Source organism: Schistocerca nitens, chromosome 3, assembly GCF_023898315.1.
Source record: "Schistocerca nitens isolate TAMUIC-IGC-003100 chromosome 3, iqSchNite1.1, whole genome shotgun sequence".
Taxonomy (NCBI): domain Eukaryota; kingdom Metazoa; phylum Arthropoda; class Insecta; order Orthoptera; family Acrididae; genus Schistocerca; species Schistocerca nitens.
In genome coordinates, this window is record NC_064616.1 from 680,624,347 (window position 1) to 680,650,129 (window position 25,783).

At 40.3% G+C, this 25,783-nt stretch overlaps 1 protein-coding gene across 4 annotated transcripts in view; it reads right to left on the bottom strand.

Annotated features, from left to right (window-relative positions):
• Positions 1 to 25,783, bottom strand: part of LOC126248637 (microtubule-associated serine/threonine-protein kinase 2) — a 258,768-nt gene that overhangs the window by 205,620 nt on the left and 27,365 nt on the right. For all 4 annotated transcript variants that reach the window (XM_049949815.1, XM_049949816.1, XM_049949814.1 and 1 more), the window contains exons 3-4: positions 19,014 to 19,116; positions 14,227 to 14,290 (exon numbers count right to left, since the gene is read on the bottom strand). In XM_049949815.1, coding sequence (XP_049805772.1) covers positions 14,227 to 14,290; positions 19,014 to 19,116 — 167 coding nt within the window. The remainder of the gene's footprint in view (positions 1 to 14,226; positions 14,291 to 19,013; positions 19,117 to 25,783) is intronic.

The following is a 25,783-nucleotide window of genomic DNA, read 5'->3' on the forward strand; positions in this document are numbered from 1 at the left end:
TTTTCTGATCTTATACGGCTGGTTATTCTATAATCAAGTGGCTGCAATACTGATGGACTTAACACAAACACTTGTGATGTGAGGAGTGACTGGATTTAATCCGTTCTATAAGGATCTGGCACTTTGCTAATGGTGTCACTGAAGGAATGATATACTTGAGGATAGATATTTGGGATTGTGATTATTAAGTAGTTGATAAAGCAAGCTAAGTGTGTGATACTGAATGTAACCTAGGAAGTTCACTATAGGAAGGCATATTGTGATCATACAGTGTGGTATACCTGTAATCAAGCTGCTAGTAACAGGACTGTGTTGTAGCATACCACAATAATTGAAGAGGGTAAAACTTAATCTTACGAAATTTTCCATTCATTGTATGTGGAAAAATATCTGTGTGTTTTTGAAAAATGTGGAGTGACACATGCACTTTCCATTGTACAGATAAAGAAATTTCATTCCAAAATTAAACATTCATTTAGTATTATAATTAGATTTCTCATTGAGGAATTAAAGGAGAATTCTTTATTATTTGGAACTGCATGTAGACAAGATTTGTGCACATATAAACTGATTGGTTGTTCATCCATGATATTATATAGGTTTTAGCACAGGTTCAGTTTTGTCAAACCAGTCAAACAGCTTGGAGACCTTGATTAAAGGAGTTTATATTTGACATAAGATTTTCTGGTTTGACAATCACATAATGTGTGAAAACACACTGCAGTTACAATGAGAGTATCAAAAGAGAGAAAGAGAGAGAGCACAAAAGGTCCCAAAGATGTCAAGCAGTATGTCTCTGTCAAGACACTATTTTATCATACCCAGTATAAGTAATACAGAAGTTATTCCATTTTTTGTGCCCATGTAAACTCTTATTTGGACCAAACGAGTTTCACTTTATTTATAGTATCTTCAAAGTTGAGTTTTTTGGCTCCTACATTATTTGCATGCATTGTTCATTTGATTTTTGGCACACTGCACTGCCTTGGTATACAATATTTATTAATTTCCATGTTCTTATACATTCACATTCCTCTTTGGTGCTTTGCATATGCATGAAAACTATAAAAGAGTCAAAACTTTACCACTAAATATGCTTTAAATAAAGCAAAATGCAGCTAGTCTAAATAAGACTTTATAAAGTCACAAAAATGGATAAGTCCCAAATTACATGTAAAACTGTGGCACAAAGCAAAGACATATCATGTCTCCAACATATACTGTTTGTACCCTATACAATTCAATTCAAAGGTTTCTTACATGTGACAACAGATACCAAGTTTTTCATTTTTGCAAATGCTGTGTAAAAATAGTGTCTTAAGCTTTACTGGAATGAGGAAAATCGACAGAATAGCCAGTTATCAATTCACAGCCAGTTTAAAGTTGGTCACTTTGATAAAGTCAGCTGTGATTTTTCTAAATACCTGCTCAATGAGAGTCAAATTGTTTATTCATCCTTCATTATTCAGTTACCTAACTGTATTGGAGTTGTGGTGGTGGTTGAGGTGCAATGGCTATTCACTGATGTCTCAAGGTGAAACCTATGAACTGACTTCTTTTAGTCAAGCTGAGCCTCAGATTTCATTTCTCCCAGATTGAATTTGGTACCTATTTGTTAGTTATTCTAAGTAACATTTCAATCTTCAGAATTCTTCTGTAGAACCACATTTCTTTTTAAAACCTTCTATTCTCTTCGTGCCCAAAATGCTTATCGCCCACATTTCCCTTCCCTACAAGGCTACACTCCTGACAAATACTTTCAAAATAAAGACTTGCCGAAACTTAAATTTATATTTAATGTTAAGAAATTTCTCTTCTTCAGAAACACTTCTTGTCACTGCCAGTCTACATTTTATATCCTCACTTCTTTGGCTATCATCAGTGATTTTGTTACACAAGTTGTGCATGTTGCTGGGTGCAATGTGATCTTTATTGATAAACAAGATGTTTTGCAGCCAAAATCATACACTGAAATATTTTTATTTCCTCAATGACCACTTTCTACAGGTCTAGCTGTCATCTTTGGATCTACAGTATATCAGGAGAAGAACATTACTATGACAATCTGCATAGATGTGTACGAGTATACACATTCAAACAGCCACATAAAACCGAGATCACAATATTTCACATACCTTCTGGAAATAATAGTACTCTGCATGAACTGTACAAGCATAACGAGAGCACACTCCATTTATAAAACCCTGGTGTCACATTGGCTTGTCAAATACATAAAACAGAGTAATTAAAAAGTACATAGCACCAACAGTGTGCCCCAGAGTGGTGCCAAGTTTGTCTGTGGAGTTGTTATAGCTACAGCCCATCAGGAAAGACTGGGCGGGCATGCACCAGAATCGCCTTGTCAATAAGTGGTGCAGGTGAGTCATTACATCTATCATTAAATATTCTATGAAATACATGTGCTCACTGGGAACACTGACGAAGAAGTGGTTATTATATAACGGAAAAATTATCTATCGAGCTACGAGAAGACAGCTGAAAGGATTTATGTATCATTTCACATAGGGTAAAGACTGTGTATTGATTATGCAGTCTAGTTTCCGTACAAGTAGTACCATATTTACTCGAATCGAAGCCGCACATTTTTTTCCGGTTTTTGTAATCCAAAAAACCGCCTGCGGCTTAGAATCGAGTGCGAAGTAAGCGGAAGTTCTGAAAAATGTTGGTAGGTGCCGCCACAACTAACTTCTGCCGTCGAATATATGTAGCGCTACACAGGCATGCTTTGCAGGCACAAAGATAAATACTGGCGCCGAAACCTCTGCGCCAGAAAAAAAAGAAAAAAAGGTCATCTTGGGTTGTCGGGTGTTCTGCCGGATATCAGCGTCGTACTTGCACGATATTTCGGTCACGTAGCTCGTAACCTTCATCAGGTGCGACCTGAGACTGCTCCTCGAGTGGACCTGGTCCAGTATTTATGCCTATGGCCTTCCCCCTCCACCAACGGCTGCAGGCGCTTCCTCTGTGGTCCGCGCCCATTCCCTGCGACCTGCTGGAGCGTTGCTGCTCCGTTTTCCGTCCGCTGCGGTTCTAGGTGTTCCCTCTGCGGTCCGCGCCCACCAACCCCGCTCCTGGGGGTTTCATCTACGGTCTGGGGTACCAAGCGTTCCCCCTGCGGTCCGCGCCCGCTCACCACGACCCGTTGGAGCGTTGCCGCTCCGTTTTTCGTCCACTGCGGCTCTGGATGTTCCCTCTGCGGTCCGCGCCCACCAGTCCCACTTCTGGGTGTTCCATCTCCGGTCTGGTGCTCCTGGCAATCCGTCAGGGGCTCGTTTTCCATCTGATGAAGGTTACGAGCTACGTGACCGAAATATCGTGCAAGTACGACGCTGATATCCGGCAGAACACCCGACAACCCAAGATGTCATTAGATCGCCGGGAAAGCCTGAAGAGTTACAGAAAAAAAGGTGTAAGACGAGCTTTTTTCTCCTCCTCGAGTTTCGACCACTGCATTTTCATACATTATCCAACAAAGTAAATACAAATTCCGTGTTGTTCATCTTTGAATGTAGCAGCATTTCAATGTACTACAAAAATCCGACTGGGAAGACTATTTGGGATGTTTGTCAATATGGCCAACTCTACGTTCTGAATTTTTTCCTACCTGTGAGGAGTGATGGTTGCTAATAGGAACTTTTATGAATTGCGAATCACATGCAGTATTCTCTTCAACATAATACGAATATAAACATTTTGCCATGTATTCTTTCGTGTTTGCTGCTATCTCATTTAAATCCTGTCTGCCTAATAACCTACGAAATTAGTGAGAGACAGCAGCAAATGCGGAAGAATATACATATCATGTCATGTTTATATTCGTATTATTCTTATGCCTAATAGTGATACAATCAGAAATGAAGCACGGCAATGGCAATTGACTAGATTTTTAAATCTAAGATGACTCTAATTTCTGTGCAGAATGTAATGTACAAAAGAGGCTTTTGCAAAGATTTTCAAACGGAGAAAAATTTTAGCTAAACTCTCGTTCAGAACATCTATCATACGCAGTCTATTATTTGGTTCTTGTTGATCATTATCAAAGAAAGCAGCAGTGTAAGTAACAACAAATAGCAGTCTCTTGCCATTGTTTCGCTAATGAGACAATTCCTCTTTTTTTTTTTTTTTTTATTGTAAGCGGTGGTAGCGCGCACAAAAGCAAGCCATGCCGCGAGCGGCGACAGGTCATAAACACTTATTATCACAATGCGACAAACAATACATGACACAGTACAATAATGCATTTTCAGCCTAGAGTGACGTAAACACCTATAACAAAGAGAACGGCACTTATCAGATCAAAGAAAAATAAGCAACCGATTCAAACCAGACGAAGCAAGCCTGACGCATAGCAATGGCTACCTGGTAAAGCTCAACTGCTAAGCTTACGACTCGAACCAAACTACTGTAGCTGGATCGTCATTTATTCTACCTAAATTGTGTCTCATATTACAATGGACCAACTTTGTTTCGATTTGGAGGTGCGGCCTAAAACTTTTCTCTCCCCTGAATTTCGAGTCTCAAATTTCAGGTGCAGCTTAGATTCGGGAAAATTTTTTTTCCTTCATTTCGAGTCTCATTTTTCAGGTGCGGCTTAGATTCGAGTGCGGCTTAGATTCGAGTAAATACGGTAAATATCCTTTTGCTCCCTGCACTTTATCCCTCCTACCTTCAAAATTTCAAAGAGGGTATTCCACTCAATATCGTTAAAAGCTTTTACCAAATCTAAAAATGCTATAAACTTAAGTCTGCCTTTCTTCAGGTAGTTTCACTTTCCTTCTAAGATATGTGGTATGGTCAGTACTGTCTCACATGTTCCTACATTTCTCTAGAGTCCAAACCGATGTTCTCTGAGGCCGCCTTCTACCAGTCCTCCCATTCTCCTGTAAATAGCACATCAGTATTTTGCAACCACACATGGTTCTGTAGTCAGCACATAGCTCCTATGGAATCGAGATTATTACGTTCTTAATGGAGAACAAGGGTATTTTGCCTGCCTCGTATCTTGCATACCAACAGTTTTGTCATGGTTGGTCCTCCCATGTCATCTACTCCACGTACATTGTTTAAACTTAAGATATTTCAGCCCTGTCACGATGTTCTTGCAGTGCTGTAACCCCCTTCTGATCTTCATTCACATCCTCTTCCTTTTCCACAATAATGTTTTCCAATATTTTTCCTTTTTATAACATTTCTATATATTCCTTCCACATTTCAATCTTCTCTTTTTTGCTTAGTAGTGGCTTTCCATCTGAGCTCTTGTTCCTTTATCACTAGTCACCCAAATCCTATTTTCTTATTCATTCCTGTATTATCCCTAGTTGATTGTATGTTGGTAACGTATACTTACTTTACCAGATAGTCTGTTCCTCCTGTCACCACACTTCATTAATTCCCACTATACCCAACTTCAACTTATCCATTTATATTTTCAAGTTCTCCAACTTACCAACCAGCTTAAGTGATCTAACATTCCATGCTCAAACCTGTAGAATGCCAAATTTGTTTTTTCTGATGACAACATCCCCCTCAGTAGTACTCATATGGAGATCCAAATGAGGGACTATTTTACTTCAGGAATATTTTACACAGAGAATGCTATCATCATTAAACCATGCAGTAGAGCTGCATGTCCTCATAAAATATGAAGGTTGTACTTTCCCCTTGCTTTCAGTCATTCACAGTACCAACATAGCAAGGTCACATTGGCTGATGTTGCACAGCCAGACTGCTCATTCACCCAGACTAGAGGTGGGCAAATGCACCCCGCAGGCATCAGCACCCACACTGCTTGCCCACAGAAGCCATTAGCCAGCAGTTCATCATCCACCTCTCTACTAACATGCGCACGGCAATACGGACCTGTTTACTTCAAGTCAGGTTTGTCTCTTAAACATCTTTGGCATTCATGACAGGACAAAATTGGTGAGAAGAAAACGGCTTAGGAGAAGTTAAGATCTTCAACACAAAAATCAGTCAAATCCCTACACTTTAACCCACAGGGGGAAAAAAGATAACTTTTTTATTTAAACACAAACAAGCCCTCGGTGTCTGTTTTGTAATACTGTTTTATCAATGTGAAGAAGTACAACGTGAAGCGATATTTTCAATTCCTACCAAACTTCGAGCTAAAACAGAAAAGCGAGTATGAATGAAGTCCATATAAATATAAAAGGTATGTTCAAAATGAAATCAAACATTTGCTATAACACCTTTACTGCGTATTGTTCAACATATTAACCCTCGAGCGAGCGCATCTGTGTATAAAGTCCGCCAACCAAAAATAAAATGATTTTCTGCAGTTCCATTGTTGTTTCACAACTGCAAACCCATACCTATTCCTTCATTATTGCTTCACGTAAAACAACGATAAATTGTGTTGTCATATGTCCAAGTGAGCAGCAGTAATATAAAATACGAAGTGAGCCAGGTGAGAAAAAATTTACGATCTATGCAAAAAAATGACCGTGATTAGGAACTAGCAACATAATCCCACATTGAGGCAGTTGTCTAAGAGATAATTAGTGATCGAATAAGCGGCTGGCTGGGATCTGATGCAACTGCACTGCTTAATGCTTTGAGTGGGTCATTACTGTCGCTAACACATGTCCTTGGCTACAGAGTGTTATAGTGAAAGTTTATTTGATTATTGTTTAATAAAACAGTGGTTTAGCTCATATTGTGTAAGTTTATTTTCTCATTGTTTAAGTAAACTGAGATTAAACTGTGATTTTGATGATACACGTTTAGCTTGGTAACATAAAAACAGCTGTTCTACACATGTGTACAAAGTGCACCGCGCGCCCGCCCGTGTTTTGAAAATAGGCGCGCCTGCTCGAGGGTTAAACATTGTCCCCCTACAAATACTCCCCTCAATTGGAAATACACCACTGCCATCATTTCTTCCATTTCTGGAAAGCCCCCTGGAACGCATTTTCTTCTTTTTCGCATGCATGTCTCTTGTCATATTGTCCTGAATCTCCTTTATGATTTGGAAACAATGTCCTTTAAACGGGCTATTAAGTTCGGGAAACAAGGAAAAGTGTGCTGGGGCTAGCTCCTGAGAAACAGGTGTGGGGCACAACCGCAATGTGAATATTTGCTACACAGCTGTGGACAAGGAGTGAAGTATGAGCTGGTGTGTTGTCATAATGCAACATCCAAGTCTGATTTTTCTACAAACCTTCTTGCATACAGCATACTTTGCATTGACACTAAATCAAAGAGTACTCCCTCATGTTGAACTTGGCGTCAACACCTCTTGCAAATGCAGCATTCTGAGCAACATCTGTTACATCCCCACCTTCATCCAAACATACAGAGAAGGAAACCCAAACATTTAGTTCTATCTCTCAATTGTATTTCCACATTGTTGACCATTTCTTTGGTGCATTTGCAAACTGTTCTCCATGAAGGATAGACTGCTTCAAAAACAGAAACAGTAGTGCACACAAGGTTGTGCACTACTGATGTGAATTAGGATTCCCTGGTAGACTTCATTGTTTACTATATGACCATGTGGCACAAAATCCTGATGGACAACACCTTTGTAGTAAACAGTACTATCATCATCTTCATCTTTGACCAATTTGTGCGCATTTTGCGCACACACACACACACACACACACACACACACACACTCTCTCTCTCTCTCTCTCTCTCTCTCTCTCTCAAAGTGCTCATTGTCCCTTTGACACCAATCCGATGAACAGCTTGTGCACACGCTCACATCAGCGGCTGTAGCTCGCTTATTAAAAGGCAGAGCAAAATGCAGCAAATGGCAGCTTGTTATCTAAATCTACCACTAAATGCACTCAGTAGCTGCAGAATGCTCCTGCCAGTTGGTGCCTTATTTCAAAAGTTCATTTCTTTTTGAACACACCTCGCTTGTCATTTCTTGAAAATATTAGTGTTATTTGTAAAGCATTATGTGATTTTGCCCTCGATTCTACCCCTTCTTTGTAATGTATTTATACACTCCTGGAAATGGAAAAAAGAACACATTGACACCGGTGTGTCAGACCCACCATACTTGCTCCGGACACTGCGAGAGGGCTGTACAAGCAATGATCACACGCACGGCACAGCGGACACACCAGGAACCGCGGTGTTGGCCGTCGAATGGCGCTAGCTGCGCAGCATTTGTGCACCGCCGCCGTCAGTGTCAGCCAGTTTGCCGTGGCATACGGAGCTCCATCGCAGTCTTTAAGACTGGTAGCATGCCGCAACAGCGTGGACGTGAACCGTATGTGCAGTTGACGGACTTTGAGCGAGGGCGTATAGTGGGCATTCGGGAGGCCGGGTGGACGTACCGCCGAATTGCTCAACACGTGGGGCGTGAGGTCTCCACAGTACATCGATGTTGTCGCCAGTGGTCGGCGGAAGGTGCACATGCCCGTCGACCTGGGACCGGACCGCAGCGACGCTCGGATGCACGCCAAGACCGTAGGATCCTACGCAGTGCCGTAGGGGACCGCACCGCCACTTCCCAGCAAATTAGGGACACTGTTGCTCCTGGGGTATCGGCGAGGACCATTCGCAACCGTCTCCATGAAGCTGGGCTACGGTCCCGCACACCGTTAGGCCGTCTTCCGCTCACGCCCCAACATCGTGCAGCCCGCCTCCAGTGGTGTCGCGACAGGCGTGAATGGAGGGACGAATGGAGACGTGTCGTCTTCAGCGATGAGAGTCGCGTCTGCCTTGGTGCCAATGATGGTCGTATGCGTGTCTGGCGCCGTGCAGGTGAGCGCCACAATCAGGACTGCATACAACCGAGGCACACAAGGCCAACACCCGGCATCATGGTGTGGGGAGCGATCTCCTACACTGGCCGTACACCACTGGTGATCGTCGAGGGGACACTGAATAGTGCACGGTACATCCAAACCGTCATCGAATCCATCGTTCTACCATTCCCAGACCGGCAAGGGAACTTGCTGTTCCAACAGGACAATGCACGTCCGCATGTATCCCGTGCCACCCAACGTGCTCTAGAAGGTGTAAGTCAACTACCCTGGCCAGCAAGATCTCCGGATCTGTCCCCCATTGAGCATGTTTGGGACTGGATGAAGTGTCGTCTCACGCGGTCTGCACGTCCAGCACGAACGCTGGTCCAACTGAGGCGCCAGGTGGAAATGGCATGGCAAGCCGTTCCACAGGACTACATCCAGCATCTCTATGATCGTCTCCATGGGAGAATAGCAGCCTGCATTGCTGCGAAAGGTGGATATACACTGTACTAGTGCCGACATTGTGCATGCTCTGTTGCCTGTGTCTATGTGCCTGTGGTTCTGTCAGTGTAATCATGTGATGTATCTGACCCCAGGAATGTGTCAATAAAGTTTCCCCTTCCTGGGACAATGAATTCACGGTGTTCTTATTTCAATTTCCAGGAGTGTAGAAAGAGAACCATATCATCCACAATGATGGTGCAATGAGAGTGAGCTATCGCACAGATCTTAAAAACAGCCAAAACGGTGCATCCCTACAGTGATAGAGAATTTGTTGAAGAGTGTTTTGCTGCTGCTGCAACAACCTTGTGTGCACTACTGTTTCTGTTTTTGAAGCAGTCTGTCCTTCATGGAGAACAGTTTGCAGATGCACCGAAGAAATGGTCAACAATATGGAAATACAACTGAGAGACAGAAATAAACATTTGGGTTTCCTTCTGTGTGTTTGCATGAAGGTAAGTATGTAACAGATGTTGCTCAGCATGCTGTATTTGCAAGAGGTGTTGATGCTGAGTTCATCATGAGAGAGAACTCTCTGATTTAGTGTCAATGCAATGTACAACTGTGGCTGACAACATATTTTCTTGCTTAGGAAACATTGTTGACAAAGCGGTGAAAAGTCTGGTGTTCTTGTTTTGATTTAAAAAATTTAGATGAAAGCAGTTGGTACCCAGTAGGGAATATCAGCAATACACTGTGTCCTACATCGTGTTAATCTGACGACAAAGTGTGCCAAAATAAGTGGTTGGTTGGTTGGTTAGTTGGTTACGTGTTCCCTTGATCAATAGCACAGAAAAACCGTTATGATGTGGAACGTGTCAAATGCACAAGAAATGCGCACAGGAAACAAAGGTGGTTTTTTTTTTTTTTTTTTTTTTTTTACATTATAGTGTTATACCTAAATATTTCTATTATCCATCCCATTCCCTTAAATGGCACAAAATGCATGTGTTATATCTCCAGATTTATTTACTCGTATTCAAGAATTCATCTATGGTATAGAAGGAGTTGTCAAGGAGGTATGATTTCAATTTGTTTTTGAAACTATTGCTGCTGTCTGCCGGGCATTTTATTTCATCTGGTAATTTATCAAAAAGTTTTATAGCAGCATATTTTACCCCTTTCTGTGCGAAAGATAGGTTAAGTAAAGGATAGGGTAAGTCTTTCTTTTTTCTGGTATTGTAATCATGAATGTCGCTGTTGATTTTAAACTGGTCCATGTTGTTGAGAAAGAATTTCATTACTGAGTAAATGTACTGTGAAGCAGTTGTAAGAATTCCTAGCCTTTTAAACAGATGTCCACAAGATGTGCGACTATGAACCCCACACATTATTCTCACTACTTTCTTTTGAGCAGTGAACACCTTTTGCCTAAATGTTGATTTTATTGCTGGAGTTGTTAATTTCTTCTATAACATACATATTTCTTGATTTCCTTACAACTTTTCTCAGTATGTTACAATAATTTTTATAGTGTTAAACTACTTTTGGATCTTTACAGTTCTTGCTGTCTCATACAGTTTTCTTTTTCTTTCTGAAGACACTTTAATACCTGTAGCAATCCAAGGTTCCTTTGAAAAGTTTGTGGTGTTACATTTAGTCATTTTCTTTGGAAAACAATGTTCAGAAAGGGATATAAATTTATCAAGAAATATGCTGCATTTATAATTAGCATTTGGCTGAGTTTACATTTCCTAAACTTTCTCTGAAGATATCTATAGATACCGTGTTGAGCACCCTCACACTTTTACTTATTGGTTTATGGTGTTATGGACATAATTGTAAAAACAGTTAATAAAACTAGATCGTATGATTTGAGACATCAACTGTATAAATCTTTCCTTGCAGAGCTACACTGTAATTATGGCAACATGCAGCATTTTTCTGAAGCACACTGGTCAAGTCAAGGCATTGTTTTAAAACATTTTTTCAACTTACAGAAAGGCATAGCATTATTCATGGACATGAAAGGAATGTCAGTAAAAGAGTTTGCTGACCCCCATGGATACTAGAGCCTGCATTTCTAACAGACCTTACAATGCACCTGGATGTCTCGAGTACAGCTTTGCAAGGCAGACAAACTAATTACTGAAGTTTCTGACACCATTTTGGGTTTTCAAAAAAAAACTGTTGTTGCAGATACGACGACGGTCAGGAAGGTCATTTGCACACTTTTTTAATGTTGCCCTAGTTATAAATAAAAAAAACTTAAAAAGGAGACACTAAATGAACATTTTTGTAAGTCTGGTACAGTGCTATAGGCTTTGTTGGAAAACAAACAGCAGATTTAGTGTCATCAACCAATTTCAGCTTGATTTTAGTATTTCTGGAACTCCTTTTGCAGTGGACATTGAAAGTGCACCACTTGAAATTCAGTTGGAGCTCACTGACTTTCAGTAGTGTCATGCACTCAGGTGGTGGTTTCACACTGTAAAAAACAGAAGTGTTTTACAAAAACCTTCTTTGAGAACAAGTCCTGCAACTGTTCCAAATAGCTGCTTGAGTCTGCAGTATATTCAGGACCACACATTTGTGTGAAAGTTGTTTTTTAGCAATGAAATTAACAAAACTTAAGCTTAGGAGTGGTGTTATTAATGATCATCTGACTGGAGCAATGCATTTGACAACCGGTAATCTCACTTCAGTCACTGAGATGCCAGCACAAAAAATTTAAAAACAATTGTAGAGTAATGACGATAAAGGTTTTGAACTTACTTTTTTCATACGTAACAGGTCAGCTCTGAACTTAACACTTCTGTGTAAGTATTAAGTTAATAGATTTTTAATAAATAATGCTTGTGTTCTCTTGTGATGTCTATTTTATTTGTGGCCACAGGAAATTAAATAAGAGTGATATTTTATTCTCTTTTATTATGCCTGTACAACACCCCTTCCCATATTATGACCTCCCACGCCCCCCTATCTCCACCCATAGTTCTCCACTGAACTGAATGACATAATTTGGAACATTTTGTAGTGTTTGTAACAGTTGTCAAGCTATGCAACAAATTACTTTATGGTGCTGCAGTACTTATTATGTAATGAAACAGTTATCTTTATTTGTTTATTTGTCACTGTGTTGTGCCTCTACTGAACTGCAGAAGGCCAACCGATTTTCTATTATCTGCTGGTGTCATCTGTACCTGCCTTTAGTGTTTTCAAATGAAGTGAGAATGGTATATGTAGTCAGAGGAAAGTGGAAAACCAAGTACAAACTTCTTGCAGATACCTAAAATAAAACATAAAATTTCACTCACTGAAAAACGTAAGAAAACAACATGGCTGTTTTATGACCTATTAACTGACGTGTGAAGCCTTGTGTGAGGAGATGACGCATAAAAGTATTCACACTAGCATACATTCATTTGCTTTTAAGCTAACTGTCATTACTTTTTCATCTGATGGCACTTGCATGTTACAAAAGTATGGTCTTTCAGCCTACACTTCCACAAATTCTATGTACACGTTATATTGCATTGTATGCATTTGTTGTACTGTCATACTGTAATAATTACGAAAACACAAAGAATAATTCTAATGTGGCTACAAACTCTAGCATCATCTGTTGACTGTATTACCGGCAGTCTTTCATCCTGTGTATGAATAAGATAATAGGAGCTGTGTGTGCACTGTGCCTGCAAGGCAATACACATGCAAACAGTGCCCATGGGCAAACTTGCAGGGATCTCACGCAACCAGCCCTGATCCAGACTGTTACACAAAAAACACCTAAGATGCTGCCCCCGTTCAGGAATCATATGTTAGTCTGGTCTCTCATAAGATAAACCTCCACTACTGTTACACCTACGGTATGGCTATCAATATAGTTAAGGCACACAAGCCACCCCACCACACCAAAGTCCATCGTTCATAGTGGGACTTTTTTGTAGGGGATTTTATTGAGGTATTCTTAAAATTATGCGGGAATGTAACGTCTTAAAGGTAAATATGCACACGTGTTATGGTGTGGATTGCTGCAACAGAGAAATCTACCAGTCAATGAATGACTTGTTTCTCCTTTTGGACTTAATGACAACAAAATAGTTCACAGTCAATGTTTGGAATGAAATATTGGAAACTTCTTTAATAAAACAATTAAGTACATTAATTTGCATAAAATTATGATCATAGGCAAGCTTTGTTTTGGAAGCACATGGCTAAGTCCAAATGATTACATTGTGACCCAACTAGTCTACCGCAGAGAAATTTGGTCATGTATTATGTCCCTTACAGGGAGGCTCCGAAAAAAAAAAAAAAAAAAAAAAAAAAAAAAAAAAAAAAAAAAAAACCAGCTCCAAGTGTGTCACTGGTATGAAACGAGTGGAAGTAATAACAATTTGCATAGGTGAATAAACATTTAAAGTTATGCATACAAAGAATTGTCAAGGACATTTATAATCCTATCCCCAGTTGTGACACTGCATTCATGATTAGATTAGAGATTTTTAGATAACATTAAAAAGAGGTAGGCTGCTCCAAATGTTTAATGTCTATGAACATATACTGAGGTTACTTAATACAACTAACTCACTTAGTTATTAACACTATCTATGGTCTGTAATGTCATTTGCCATTAATATCAAATCACACTAATCATAATTGTTAACACTACACAGCATGTATCGATAAAAAATCTGGAATAAATGTCTCATTTCTCAATTAACTACATGCGAAAATGAAAACTAATAAGCATTCCTACTTCTGCAGGTAATACCCTTAATTAAGCTAATCACCAACACGTCACACCAATGTAAAAATCTGTCCTAAGGACTCTTTCAAATTTCAACTATGCTCTGCTCCCAACCATGCACGATTAGTATTACAAAACAAACCACTGTGTCAGTGAATAACTCAACCACAGCCTAGAATTTGTTTAAAGACACTATTTATGCAAAGGAAGAGGTTTTTTTTGTTCCTCCATTAATGTATACAATTACTGTTGCTAACAATGTATTGTAATCAAAATGACAAAAATTACCTTTTAATTGGTGCAAAACCAAAATGTTGGCTTGGAGACATCCGTGGACTTTCTAAGGGACTGCCTGTAATGAAACAAGTAAAGAAACAGAATAAGAAATTGCATCATGACATAATAAAGAACACAATATCTGTTGCATTCTCTGTCATCTTAAAACTGCTTACAGTCTGAGCAGATATCAGGACACCAAAAGGTGTGGTGCTGACCAGTTATCTGATGCACAATTAAAGCCCATCCCACTGTTTTGCAAGCTAAGCTATAAAACCCTGTTGTGTTCTACAGCCTATGTTCCTTGTGCTACAAGGTGTGCGATACATGAGGACTGATGAAAACTGCCTAGGACACATTTCTTATACACCCCTAATGAACTGTCGGAGAAGAACGTATCACTGACAAACCTTGAAGAAGTAAGAAGCTTGGAATGACCAGTAACAGCTTCCACGACCATCAGAAAAAAATTATTTCTGAGCAATGACTCAGAATGGACTATCACTAGCATCTCAGTAGGCACAGAAGAGGGGAAACCAAAGGAATACACACACAAGACGTTACCTTATTTTCTGTCTCATGATGGTCATCGTTAATCTACTGAGTATTCCATCACCCAGTCATCTGAGATGTCTGGTCTTCACCTGCTAATTAACTTCCATCATTTGCCAGTAGTCACATAGCTCATCGAAACACTTGAGTGGTTATCAAGCCACAACTGGTTACATTTATTATCACAGAGAACACTTTGGCAAAGAGGAGAATGCCACATACTACACATTGACGGAGAAATTCTCACTTTTCAACTAAGTCAACCCTACTCCTCACTCAGAATGTACACGCAGAACCACGTTCAGTGCGCTCACATGAAATAATTAACATACAATTCATTTTTCACTCAGGTCAAGCACTGTGAGAAGTTTGCAGCAACAGTTTAATATCCTCATTTAATTGAAAATCCAACTTATTAAATTCACATGTTTCAATTAATGTGGTTCCATATTAGCCACTTTCCCTCTATGTAATTTCTTCCCAGATTTATAAATTAGATCATTTTTTGTTACCCTTCACCAACTAAAGCCCAGCACTTATAGGACAGCCCTTCATGTGGAAAACAATTTTAACATTTGCTTTGTGCTTTAGCTGTTCATGTTGTCTTTCCCTGATGGGTTTAAGCTATATGTGTTTTCACTTTTTATTTGCCTAAGTGGCATGTAATGCATTTGGTACATGACTGAGTATGCAGCTTCCTCACTCAAATTTGAGTTTATATACAATGACTCTAATGTGTTTATCTGATTTTTACTGATGCCCTTAAGTGTGTTAACAGTTCTTTTCACAGGATAGAGCTGAATGGTTTCAGACATCTCGTTTGTTGATGTTAGTTGCGAGCTGTCTGATTTGGTTGTTACTTGGTTAGCAATCATTTGCTTTTGGGATCAGGTAGAATCAAAGTCATGGAGGGATGTGATGCATATGGGGACCAAGTGGACCACCAACTTTCCATTGTGATGGCCAGACAGGATCAGGAACGAATGTAGGTAAGTGCAGTTGAACACAAAGTTTGAATACCAAAGAAAGTGTGCTGGTCTACAAGCATCTTCGCCAGACAGGTACATGTTACTGTGAGTGAAATAAGTATGGACATTCAATTGTCAAGATACGGGCAAAATTACAACTTACATTTTAAAGGAATGTTTTTGTGACTTTGACAGTAAATCCTACATTAATGGAATTGTGGATCTCACAAACTTTTGCGCACATGGAAAGTTCTGGACCAAAAAGACAGAGTTTTGTTTGCAGAATCTTGTGTGTGCGGCATAAAATATGCCAATTCTTAAACACATATTGCGATATTGTGGCACAGACTTTAGTTAAAATATACTTGTTCTCAAAACCATATCCACAACAATCAATTCTGTCAACAATAACATTATTGCAAATTTGGGTATGTTGGCATGTGATGAATAACGCAGAATAGTGTAGTGTTGTGGTGAACCATTTCTCCATCCTTCTACAAGGGTTCATTAGCAAAATAATATCTCTTTTGTTCATTGAGATTATTATATTATTGGAAGCACACGGGAGTGACATATAAGTTATGCAGACTAACATCATAATTGAGAGGGTACGCTGTTGCAATTGACAGCAGGAGTCCACAAGAGAACAAGAAATGTAAAGTGGCTCAACTGTCAACCAGACAATGAAGGTGGTGCCTGTTACAGAAATGATAGTTTGCAAGAGTCAGACAGAGACAGATGCCAAATGGAAAAGCTGATATTCACAGAAGGACAAGCAATTTTGGGAATGAATCTGCAAAGCAATTTCCAAACACACAATAGCAAGAGAGAGTGCAAAATGAATAAAAGTGTGCAGGGCACACTGCCCAGATGATGAACAGAAGACATACAAAGAATGAAGTATGCAACAAGATCCATACAAACAAAGATTAATATGTATGTCTAAGTTACTAAGTAATGGTAAGGTTTCCTCAAAGTGAGGACAAAAGCTGACAATACTTAGACAAGTGCATGTCATGACACTGGATCCAAAATGACTGCACTTAACAGGAAGTTTGTAATACACATCCACATCACCACCATTATTGAAAGTAATTCAAGCTCAAGGAGTAGCATTAGTCCCAGCATTTACCAAAAAACTAAAGTAAATAGATAACCTGGTGATTGTTCGACTAAATAAAGGAAGTAGTAATACTGAAGTAATAGCCTTTACCAGTGGTATAAGTATTGTTCTCATTATAGCCAGTGATGTACTAGTAGGAAGGGCTGTTCTAATTGATGGGATCACATAAAAGTCAGGAAAAATTTGTTCACAAAACCAGTCATGTGGGTCACTGAAGAAGTGAGATATAATGTTAGCACTGTAGAGAATGTTGATGTGTGTACTAAGAGTACTTACAGAAATGTTTTTGTTGCCTATATCTGCTGGAATTAGCACTGAAGGTAGTAGATGATACTGATGATCATTTGCCCGAATTGTGAGCTTTAAAAGCTGCAGGGTACTCTTTGCCACATCAAAATGCTACCTTGTCAAAAATAAACATTATGAGAAATGAGGCTCTAGTAGAATTATAGCTTAAATTTGGCAACCAGCCACAAGTATGGTATAAAAAACTTATTCACATTTACCCATTAATGGTTTTGAATTTTTTTTTTAATCCATCATCAGATGGCGCTTCCAAGCTGGGACCTCAGTCTGTACTTGTTAGCTGTTTTGTGCTGTGGTGTATGTTCCTTAGTGATGCATCTATCAAATATTTCTACTGTAGGCACACTTTTTTCAAAATTTTTGCTGATGTGTAAACATATGTACAAGTTCTACAATTCATTAATAATTAGTTTAATTACCACCATTCTAATTTTTAGAGATCCACATAGTACATTCAACATTCACCAACTGTGGCCCATATTTGGAAAAAGAAAACAAAAACATTACTTCTAAAGATTCTGTAGATACAAAATTGCTTGTGATAGTTGTAATATCTGAGCAGAAGACACACGTAGCACAGTTTTAATCTACCAAAAAGTTTCGCTTTTCTTATATGTCTCTTCAAACAGTTACAAATGCTTGATAAATTTGTACAAAACTTCACCATTGCATCAAGTTATGCCTTGTCTAACAGAAACTTTATACTGTTGACAAATGAGACTACCTTAACATAAATGTTCCGTCAGTTCAATGGGTATGCATGTGCTGTTGCACATTCAACTTGCACCATGACGAACATAAATTTATGTGCAGACAGACCAGTGATTCATATATGTCTGCAGTTCAGTGTACACTGGACAGTTTCTTCACAAGTGAAAAACTTCTAAAAATGGGTCCTTTTAAGCAAATCGCACTGCAGATTTAAGTGATGGTCCTTGTTTAATGTCCATCACTCAATGAGCATATATGCTAATCTTCCAAAAGAATTCCCAAATGATCCATTAAACTTTACCAACTAAGAAATGAGTTATATAGTATGAGATGTTTCCTCACACTGTCAGCTGTAAAGTCACGTGCTCCTACCCACTAAGCACATGATACACGTCCTATGAATCACACTGAAAGATATCTATAAAATTAACTGAGTATGACATCTATTTCAGTGTGTCATAACTATTACTTGAATAAAGCTACATTTTAAGTATTTGTTACTTCAGTAATAAAAAAGGTTTTATATTAACAGAGTATTCACATGTAGATCCTATAAGAGACTTCAGTTGCATCACCCTTATTTTAAGAAGTCACAATAACTACATTCCATCACTAAGTACTCTACAAAACTGCCAGCAACAATGTTAATGCATGACATAGTCCAGATTAGACAGTTTACAGAGTTAGAAAAGTATGAAATACTACACACTGACAAACGAAAGTGTATTCTGCTGACATTCAGCAAGCATTTTCCACATTTCCAACATTTTCATGCTACAATTACAATTTCATATATCAAAACAGTGTTTAACACTATAGTTTCCATATGCATCAAACATTCATTTTAACATTTTGCACCAGGAAAACGTTCATCACCAATATTTATGCTAGTTAATATCTCATTATCAACTAGATTGTGCTCATTAAGCTTTTTATGACCGCGTTAAAAGTATAACTGATGAAAGAAAGTTCAGTATTTTTCATTACACTACCATCTCACAGAGTTCCACTCCACTCACCAAGGCACCCAGAATAATGATACAAATGCCATTAACTTTGATGAAAAATTTAAAGTCAAACAAATGCAACAGCTTATTTTTGAACAGACGGAAATAGTGACATCTTTAATGACTACTCACTTAGAACTGGTGAATGACACCTGGGTAATGTTGGAGAAGTTGCCGATATGAAGCTCTTCCTATGGGCAATACGACTACTTCTTCGAGGCAAACCCAGCTCTTTCTGCAAAAAGAAAATAGGTTAGATCAGGTGAAGTAAAATAAAAATGTTCACTACTTAAAGTTCTGTGGTTAGTGTCTATTACAATGAGAAACTACTCTGAAGTATTTGAATGCTGAAGCTATCAGTCAAAACAGACATCATAACATTACACACAGCCTCCAGAATCCATAATGCAGCTAAGTTAGTGGGCAAACCCCACAATATCACATGGGAAAGTGGGGGAGGAGGAGGAGGGGGAGGAGGAGGAGGAGGAGGAGGAGGAGGAAATATAAGACATTAAGAAATATAGGAGTAAAGATGTAACAAAATTAGAAGACTGCAGTTAAAGTACAAAAAAGGGAAACCAAACAGGATTTTCATAGTGATGCATTTTGGAGAATATATGACTGTGTAGAGGTTATAAAAGAAACACTAATGTGTAGAGAAGATGCATGGATGCTAGTTATCAGGATCTCCAACATTAGGCACGTTATGGAGCCCCTTAGGCAGATAGCGTTCAGGGCTGGAAAGGTGAAGCCGTCTGCAAGTTGTGGCTCACATCAGCACCAACGATGGCTGTCGCTTGGGTTCTCAGGCATTCCGCAGTTCATACAAATGGCTGACGGAGGTAGTGAAGGCTGCTGGCCTCACACGCTGGGTTCAAGCAAAGCTAGCAATTTGCAACATTGTGCCCAAAGTCAGTCAGGGTCCTCTGGTTTGGAGCCATGTCGACGGTCTCAGCCATAGGCTTTGTCAACTCTGACAGCCTTGGCTGCAGATTTTTGGACCTGCACTATCAGCCAGGGAATTGCAGGACCCCCCTTGGTAAGTCAGGGGTGCACTACACGAAGAAAGCAGCTACTTGGGTAGCAGAGTACTTGTGGAGTGCACATGGAGTTTTTTTAGGCTAGGTGATAGGTTTAGGTTCTCTGATAAATATTCGCAACACAACTCACAGTGAAATCAGACAGCATTCAGAGTAAAGATACTTCAACGGTCAAAATTTAATGAATACATTTTTGAAGTATTTGTAACAAAGTTCCCAAATTTACTGCGCTCCAAGAAACTCCTTGCACTCAAATTATTCTCGGAAACAAGAGCTGGCTAAAACCCACAGTAGAAATCTCCAACATATTTATCAGTTCATGGAATATATATCAAAAAGACAGATTAGACATCATGAGGAGGGGGGGGGGGGGGGCGTATTCATTGCAGATGACAAAAATATTGTCTCTACTGAGGTCGAATTTGAGTGTGACAGTGCAGTTACCTGGTTGGATGTTTTTAACCGGGCACCCAATTCTGCTGCGCTGGTTTTAGAGTCACTGACAGAAAGTCTACGGTCAGCAGTGCAGAAATACCAAGATCATGTAATATTAGTTGGAGGCAACTTTAACCAGTGAAGTATAGACTGGGGCATCTTATTGCAGGAGGGTACAGACAGAAAGTCATGCGAAGTTCTTTCGAACACATCTTCCAAAAACTGTCTTGAGCAGCTAGTTTGACAGCCCACACGCAACGGAAATATTCTACATCTCGTAGTTACGAACACACCTGACCTAGTCAACAGTGTCAGTAGAGAGAAAGGGATTACTTTGGTTGCTAAGTTAATAAACCAATCAAGAAGGCTAGGAAAGCATTTCTGGTAGGAAGAGGAGATAGACAGTTGTTACCATCCTACTTAGTCGATGAACTTACATCATTTAGTTCCAGTACAATGTATGTAGAGTAATTATGCGCAAAGTTCAAACAGATTGTACATCATAATATGGAGAAGTATGTGCGTAATATGTGGATTAAGGACAGAAAAGACCCACAATAATTTAACAACAAAATTCAAAATATGTTGTTGAAGCAAAGCCTGTTGCACCATCAGTTCAAATGAGAATGCACAAAGAATGACAGGCAAAAGTTAATAGAAATTAATGCATCTCTAAAAAGATCAATGCGCAACGCTTAAGGCAACTACCACTAACATTCTTTAACAATATAACTAGCCAAGAACCCGAGAAAATTCTGGTCCTACATAAAATCGCTAACTGGGTCTAAGGCTTGTATCCAGTCACTTGTTGATCGGTCGAGGGTGGCAGTAGAAGAAAGCAAAACTAAAACTGAAGTTTTAAATTTTGCATTTAAAAAATTGTTCAGGCAAAGAATCATACAAATATACCACTGTTTGACCATCCGTATGGAGGACGTAATAAGCATCCCTGGCATAGAGAAAGAATTGAAAGCAAATGGAATTCCAATTCGATTTTACAAAGATTATTCCGCAGCACTGGCCCCTTACTTAGCTTGCATTTATCACAAATCTCTTGCCTAGTGTAAAGCCCCAAGTGACTGGAAAACAATACGCAGGTGACTCCTATATACATGAAGGGTAAAAGAACGGACCTGTAAAATTACAGACCAATATCTTTAGCATATGTTTGCTGCAGAATCCTTGAACATATTCTCAGTTCAAACATAATAAATTCCCTTGAGAGGGAAAAGCTTCTGTTCACAAACTAGCACAGCTTTAGAACGCATCACGTGTGTGAAACTCAGCTTGCCTGTATCTCACACGAGATCCTGTGAACGATGGATGAAGGGCAACAGGCTGATTCCATATTCTTAGATTTACGTAAAGCATTTGACATGGTGTCACATTGCTGACTTAACAAAGGTACAAGCATATGGAACAGGTTCCACAAGTATGTGAGTGGCTCAAAGACTTGTTAAGCAACAGAACATAGTATGTTATCCTCGACAGCAAGTGTTCCTCAGAGACAACGGTATTGTCACGAGCCCGCCATGGAAGTTGTCTTGTGACAGCCAGAGCGAGAGCACCAGCAGCAGCGAGTACTGTTTGTATAAAGCGTTTATTTTGCATTTTGTTTACGACCTTCCACTAAGGAAGGGATTCTATTTGTGTCTATCTGCTCTGCATAGAAACTAACAGTTCTTGATCGTTAGGAGAGAAATTTATTTTGTACTTATTTGCTGCGCTTAGCTTTTAAATAGTTTTTCTGGGAAAACCTAGCGTAGTTTTCGCGTCTCGTATTTCAGTGAGTGTTTCTTGATTATCAGAGTAGCTCATCAGAAGATTATCTTGGGAATTTGTCACCGTATAGAGTAGGGTAAACATAGTCATGTGTAGGGACTGTGGTTGTTGTGAGCGGACGCAAGGAGAATTGGCCACTCTTCGGGGGCAGGTGGAGGCTTTGTCTGTTAGGCTCATCGAGCTCGAGGCGCAGGCGTCGGCTCGTAGTGGCGTTGGGGCAACTGTGGTGAGACCTATGCCTACTTCGGTGGCCTTGGAATCACATGGAACCCCTGATGTCGCTGCGTCTTCCGGCAGTGAGCATCTTACCGGTCAGCCATCACTCCAGGGTGAATGGCGGACAGTGGTGGGCTCGCGTGTGCCTGGCCGAAAGGCGAAGGTGGGATCTGGCCGCGTGGCAGCTGCCTTACCCCTTTCCAACAGGTACGGGGTGCTTCCTAGTGGTGATGACATCGTTTCCGAGCCACCACAGGATGCCTCGCCTGTTGGGCCAGTGGCCGATTCTCCGGCAAGGTCCCGACAGTCACAGAGGGCGGGCCTATTAGTTATAGGGAGCTCCAACATTAGGCGGGTTATGGAGCCCCTCAGGAAAATAGCGGGTAGGTCGGGGAAGAATGCCAGTGTGCACTCGGTGTGCTTGTCGGGGGGTCTCGTCCGTAATGTGGAGGAGGCCCTTCCGGCAGCTATTGAACGCACTGGGTGTGACCGGCTGCAGATAGTAGCACATGTCGGAACGAATGACGCCTGCCGCTTGGGTTCTGAGGCCATCCTTGGTTCCTTCCGGCGGCTGGCTGATTTGGTGAAGACAACCAGCATCACACGCGGAGTGCAAGCTGAGCTTAATATCTGCAGCATAGTGCCCAGAGTCGATCGCGGTCCTCTGGTTTGGAGCCGTGTGGAGGGTCTAAACCAGAGGCTCAGACGACTCTGCGACTATAATGGTTGCAAATTCATCGACCTCCGTTATTGGGTGGAGAACTGTAGGGGCCCCCTAGACAGGTCAGGCGTGCACTACACACCGGAAGCAGCTACTAGGGTAGCAGAGTACGTGTGGCGTGCACACGGGGGTTTTTTAGGTTAGAGGGACCCCCCCTTGGGCGAAACGATAAAATACCTGACGGCTTACCAGAGAGAACATCAGCATCGTTGATAAAGAACGTCCGTCCTCAGAGACCAAAAACAGGAAAAGTTAACGTAATATTGGTAAACTGCAGGAGTATCCAGGGCAATGTTCCTGAATTAGTATCGCTTATTGAAGGAAATAGTGCGCATATAGTATTAGGAACGGAAAGTTGGTTAAAACCGGAAGTGAACAGTAACGAAATCCTAGACACAGAATGGAATATATACCGCAAGGATAGGATAAACGCCAATGGTGGAGGAGTATTTATAGCAGTAAAGAATTCAATAATATCCAGTGAAGTTATTAGCGAATGCGAATGTGAAATAATCTGGGTTAAGTTAAGTATCAAAGGTGGGTCAGATATGATAGTCGGATGCTTCTATAGACCACCTGCATCAGCAACCGTAGTAGTTGAGCGCCTCAGAGAGAACCTGCAGAACGTCGTGAAGAAGTTTCGTGATCATACTATTGTAATAGGGGGAGACTTCAATCTACCAGGTATAGAATGGGATAGTCACACAATCAGAACTGGAGCCAGGGACAGAGACTCTTGTGACATTATCCTGACTGCCTTGTCCGAGAATTACTTCGAGCAGATAGTTAGAGAACCAACTCGTGAAGCCAACGTTTTAGACCTCATAGCAACAAATAGACCGGAACTTTTCGACTCCGTGAATGTAGAAGAGGGTATCAGTGATCATAAGTCAGTGGTTGCATCAATGACTACAAGTGTAATAAGAAATGCCAAGAAAGGAAGGAAAATATATTTGCTTAACAAGAGTGATAGGGCACAAATCGCAGAATATCTGAGTGACCACCATCAAACGTTCATTTCTGAGGAAGAGGATGTGGAACAAAAATGGAAAAAAATTCAGAAACATCGTCCAGTACGCCTTAGATAAGTTCGTACCGACTAAGGTCCAAAGCGAGGGGAAAGATCCACCGTGGTATAACAATCATGTACGAAAGGTACTACGGAAACAAAGAAAGCTTCATCATAGGTTTAAGAGTAGTCGAATCATAGCTGATAAGGAAAAGCTGAACGAAGCGAAAAAGAGCGTAAAGAGAGCAATGAGAGAAGCATTCAACGAATTCGAACATAAAACATTGGCAAACAATCTAAACAAGAACCCTAAAAAGTTTTGGTCATATGTAAAATCGGTAAGCGGATCTAAATCCCCTATTCAGTCACTCGTTGACCACGATGGCACCGAAACAGAGGACGACCGAAGAAAGGCAGAAATACTGAATTCAGTGTTCCGAAACTGTTTCACTGCGGAAAATCGTAACATGGTCCCTGACTTCAGCCGTCGCACGGACGCCAAAATGGAAAATATTGAAATAAACGATATCGGAATTGAAAAACAACTGCTATCACTTAGTAGCGGAAAAGCATCCGGACCAGACGAGATACCCGTAAGATTCTACAGTGATTATGCTAAAGAACTTGCCCCCTTTCTATCAGCAATTTATCGTAGATCTCTGGAAGAACGTAAAGTACCCAGCGACTGGAAGAAAGCGCAGGTCGTTCCCATTTTCAAGAAGGGTCATAAATCAGATGCGAATAATTATAGGCCTATTTCGCTTACGTCAATCTGTTGTAGAATAATGGAACATGTTTTATGTTCTCGTATTATGACGTTCTTAGATAATACAAATCTCCTTCATCATAACCAACATGGATTCCGCAAACAGAGATCATGTGAAACTCAGCTCGCCCTATTTGTCCAAGAAATTCACAGTGCCGTAGACACTGGCGAGCAGATTGATGCCGTATTCCTGGACTTCAGGAAGGCATTTGATACGGTTCCGCACTTACGTTTAGTGAAAAAAATACGAGCTTACGGAATATCGGACCAGGTTTGTGATTGGATTCAGGATTTCCTAGAAGAAAGAACACAACATGTCATTCTTAACGGTTCAAAATCTGCAAATGTAGAGGTAATTTCGGGAGTACCGCAAGGAAGCGTGATAGGACCTTTATTGTTTACAATATACATAAACGACTTAGTTGACAACATCGGTAGCTCCGTGAGGCTATTTGCAGATGACACGGTTGTCTACAAGAAAGTAGCAACATCAGAAGACTCGTACGTACTCCAGGAAGACCTGCAGAGGATTAATGAATGGTGCGACAGCTGGCAGCTTTCCCTAAACGTAGATAAATGTAATATAATGCGCATACATAGGGGCAGAAATCCATTCCAGTACGATTATGCCATAGGTGGTAAATCATTGGAAGCGGTAACGACCGTAAAATACTTAGGAGTTACTATCCGGAGCGATCTGAAGTGGAATGATCACATAAAACAAATAGTGGGAAAAGCAGGCACCAGGTTGAGATTCATAGGAAGAATTCTAAGAAAATGTGACTCATCGACGAAAGAAGTAGCTTACAAAACGCTTGTTCGTCCGATTCTTGAGTATTGCTCATCAGTATGGGACCCTTACCAGGTTGGATTAATAGAAGAGATAGACATGATCCAGCGAAAAGCAGCGCGATTCGTCATGGGGACATTTAG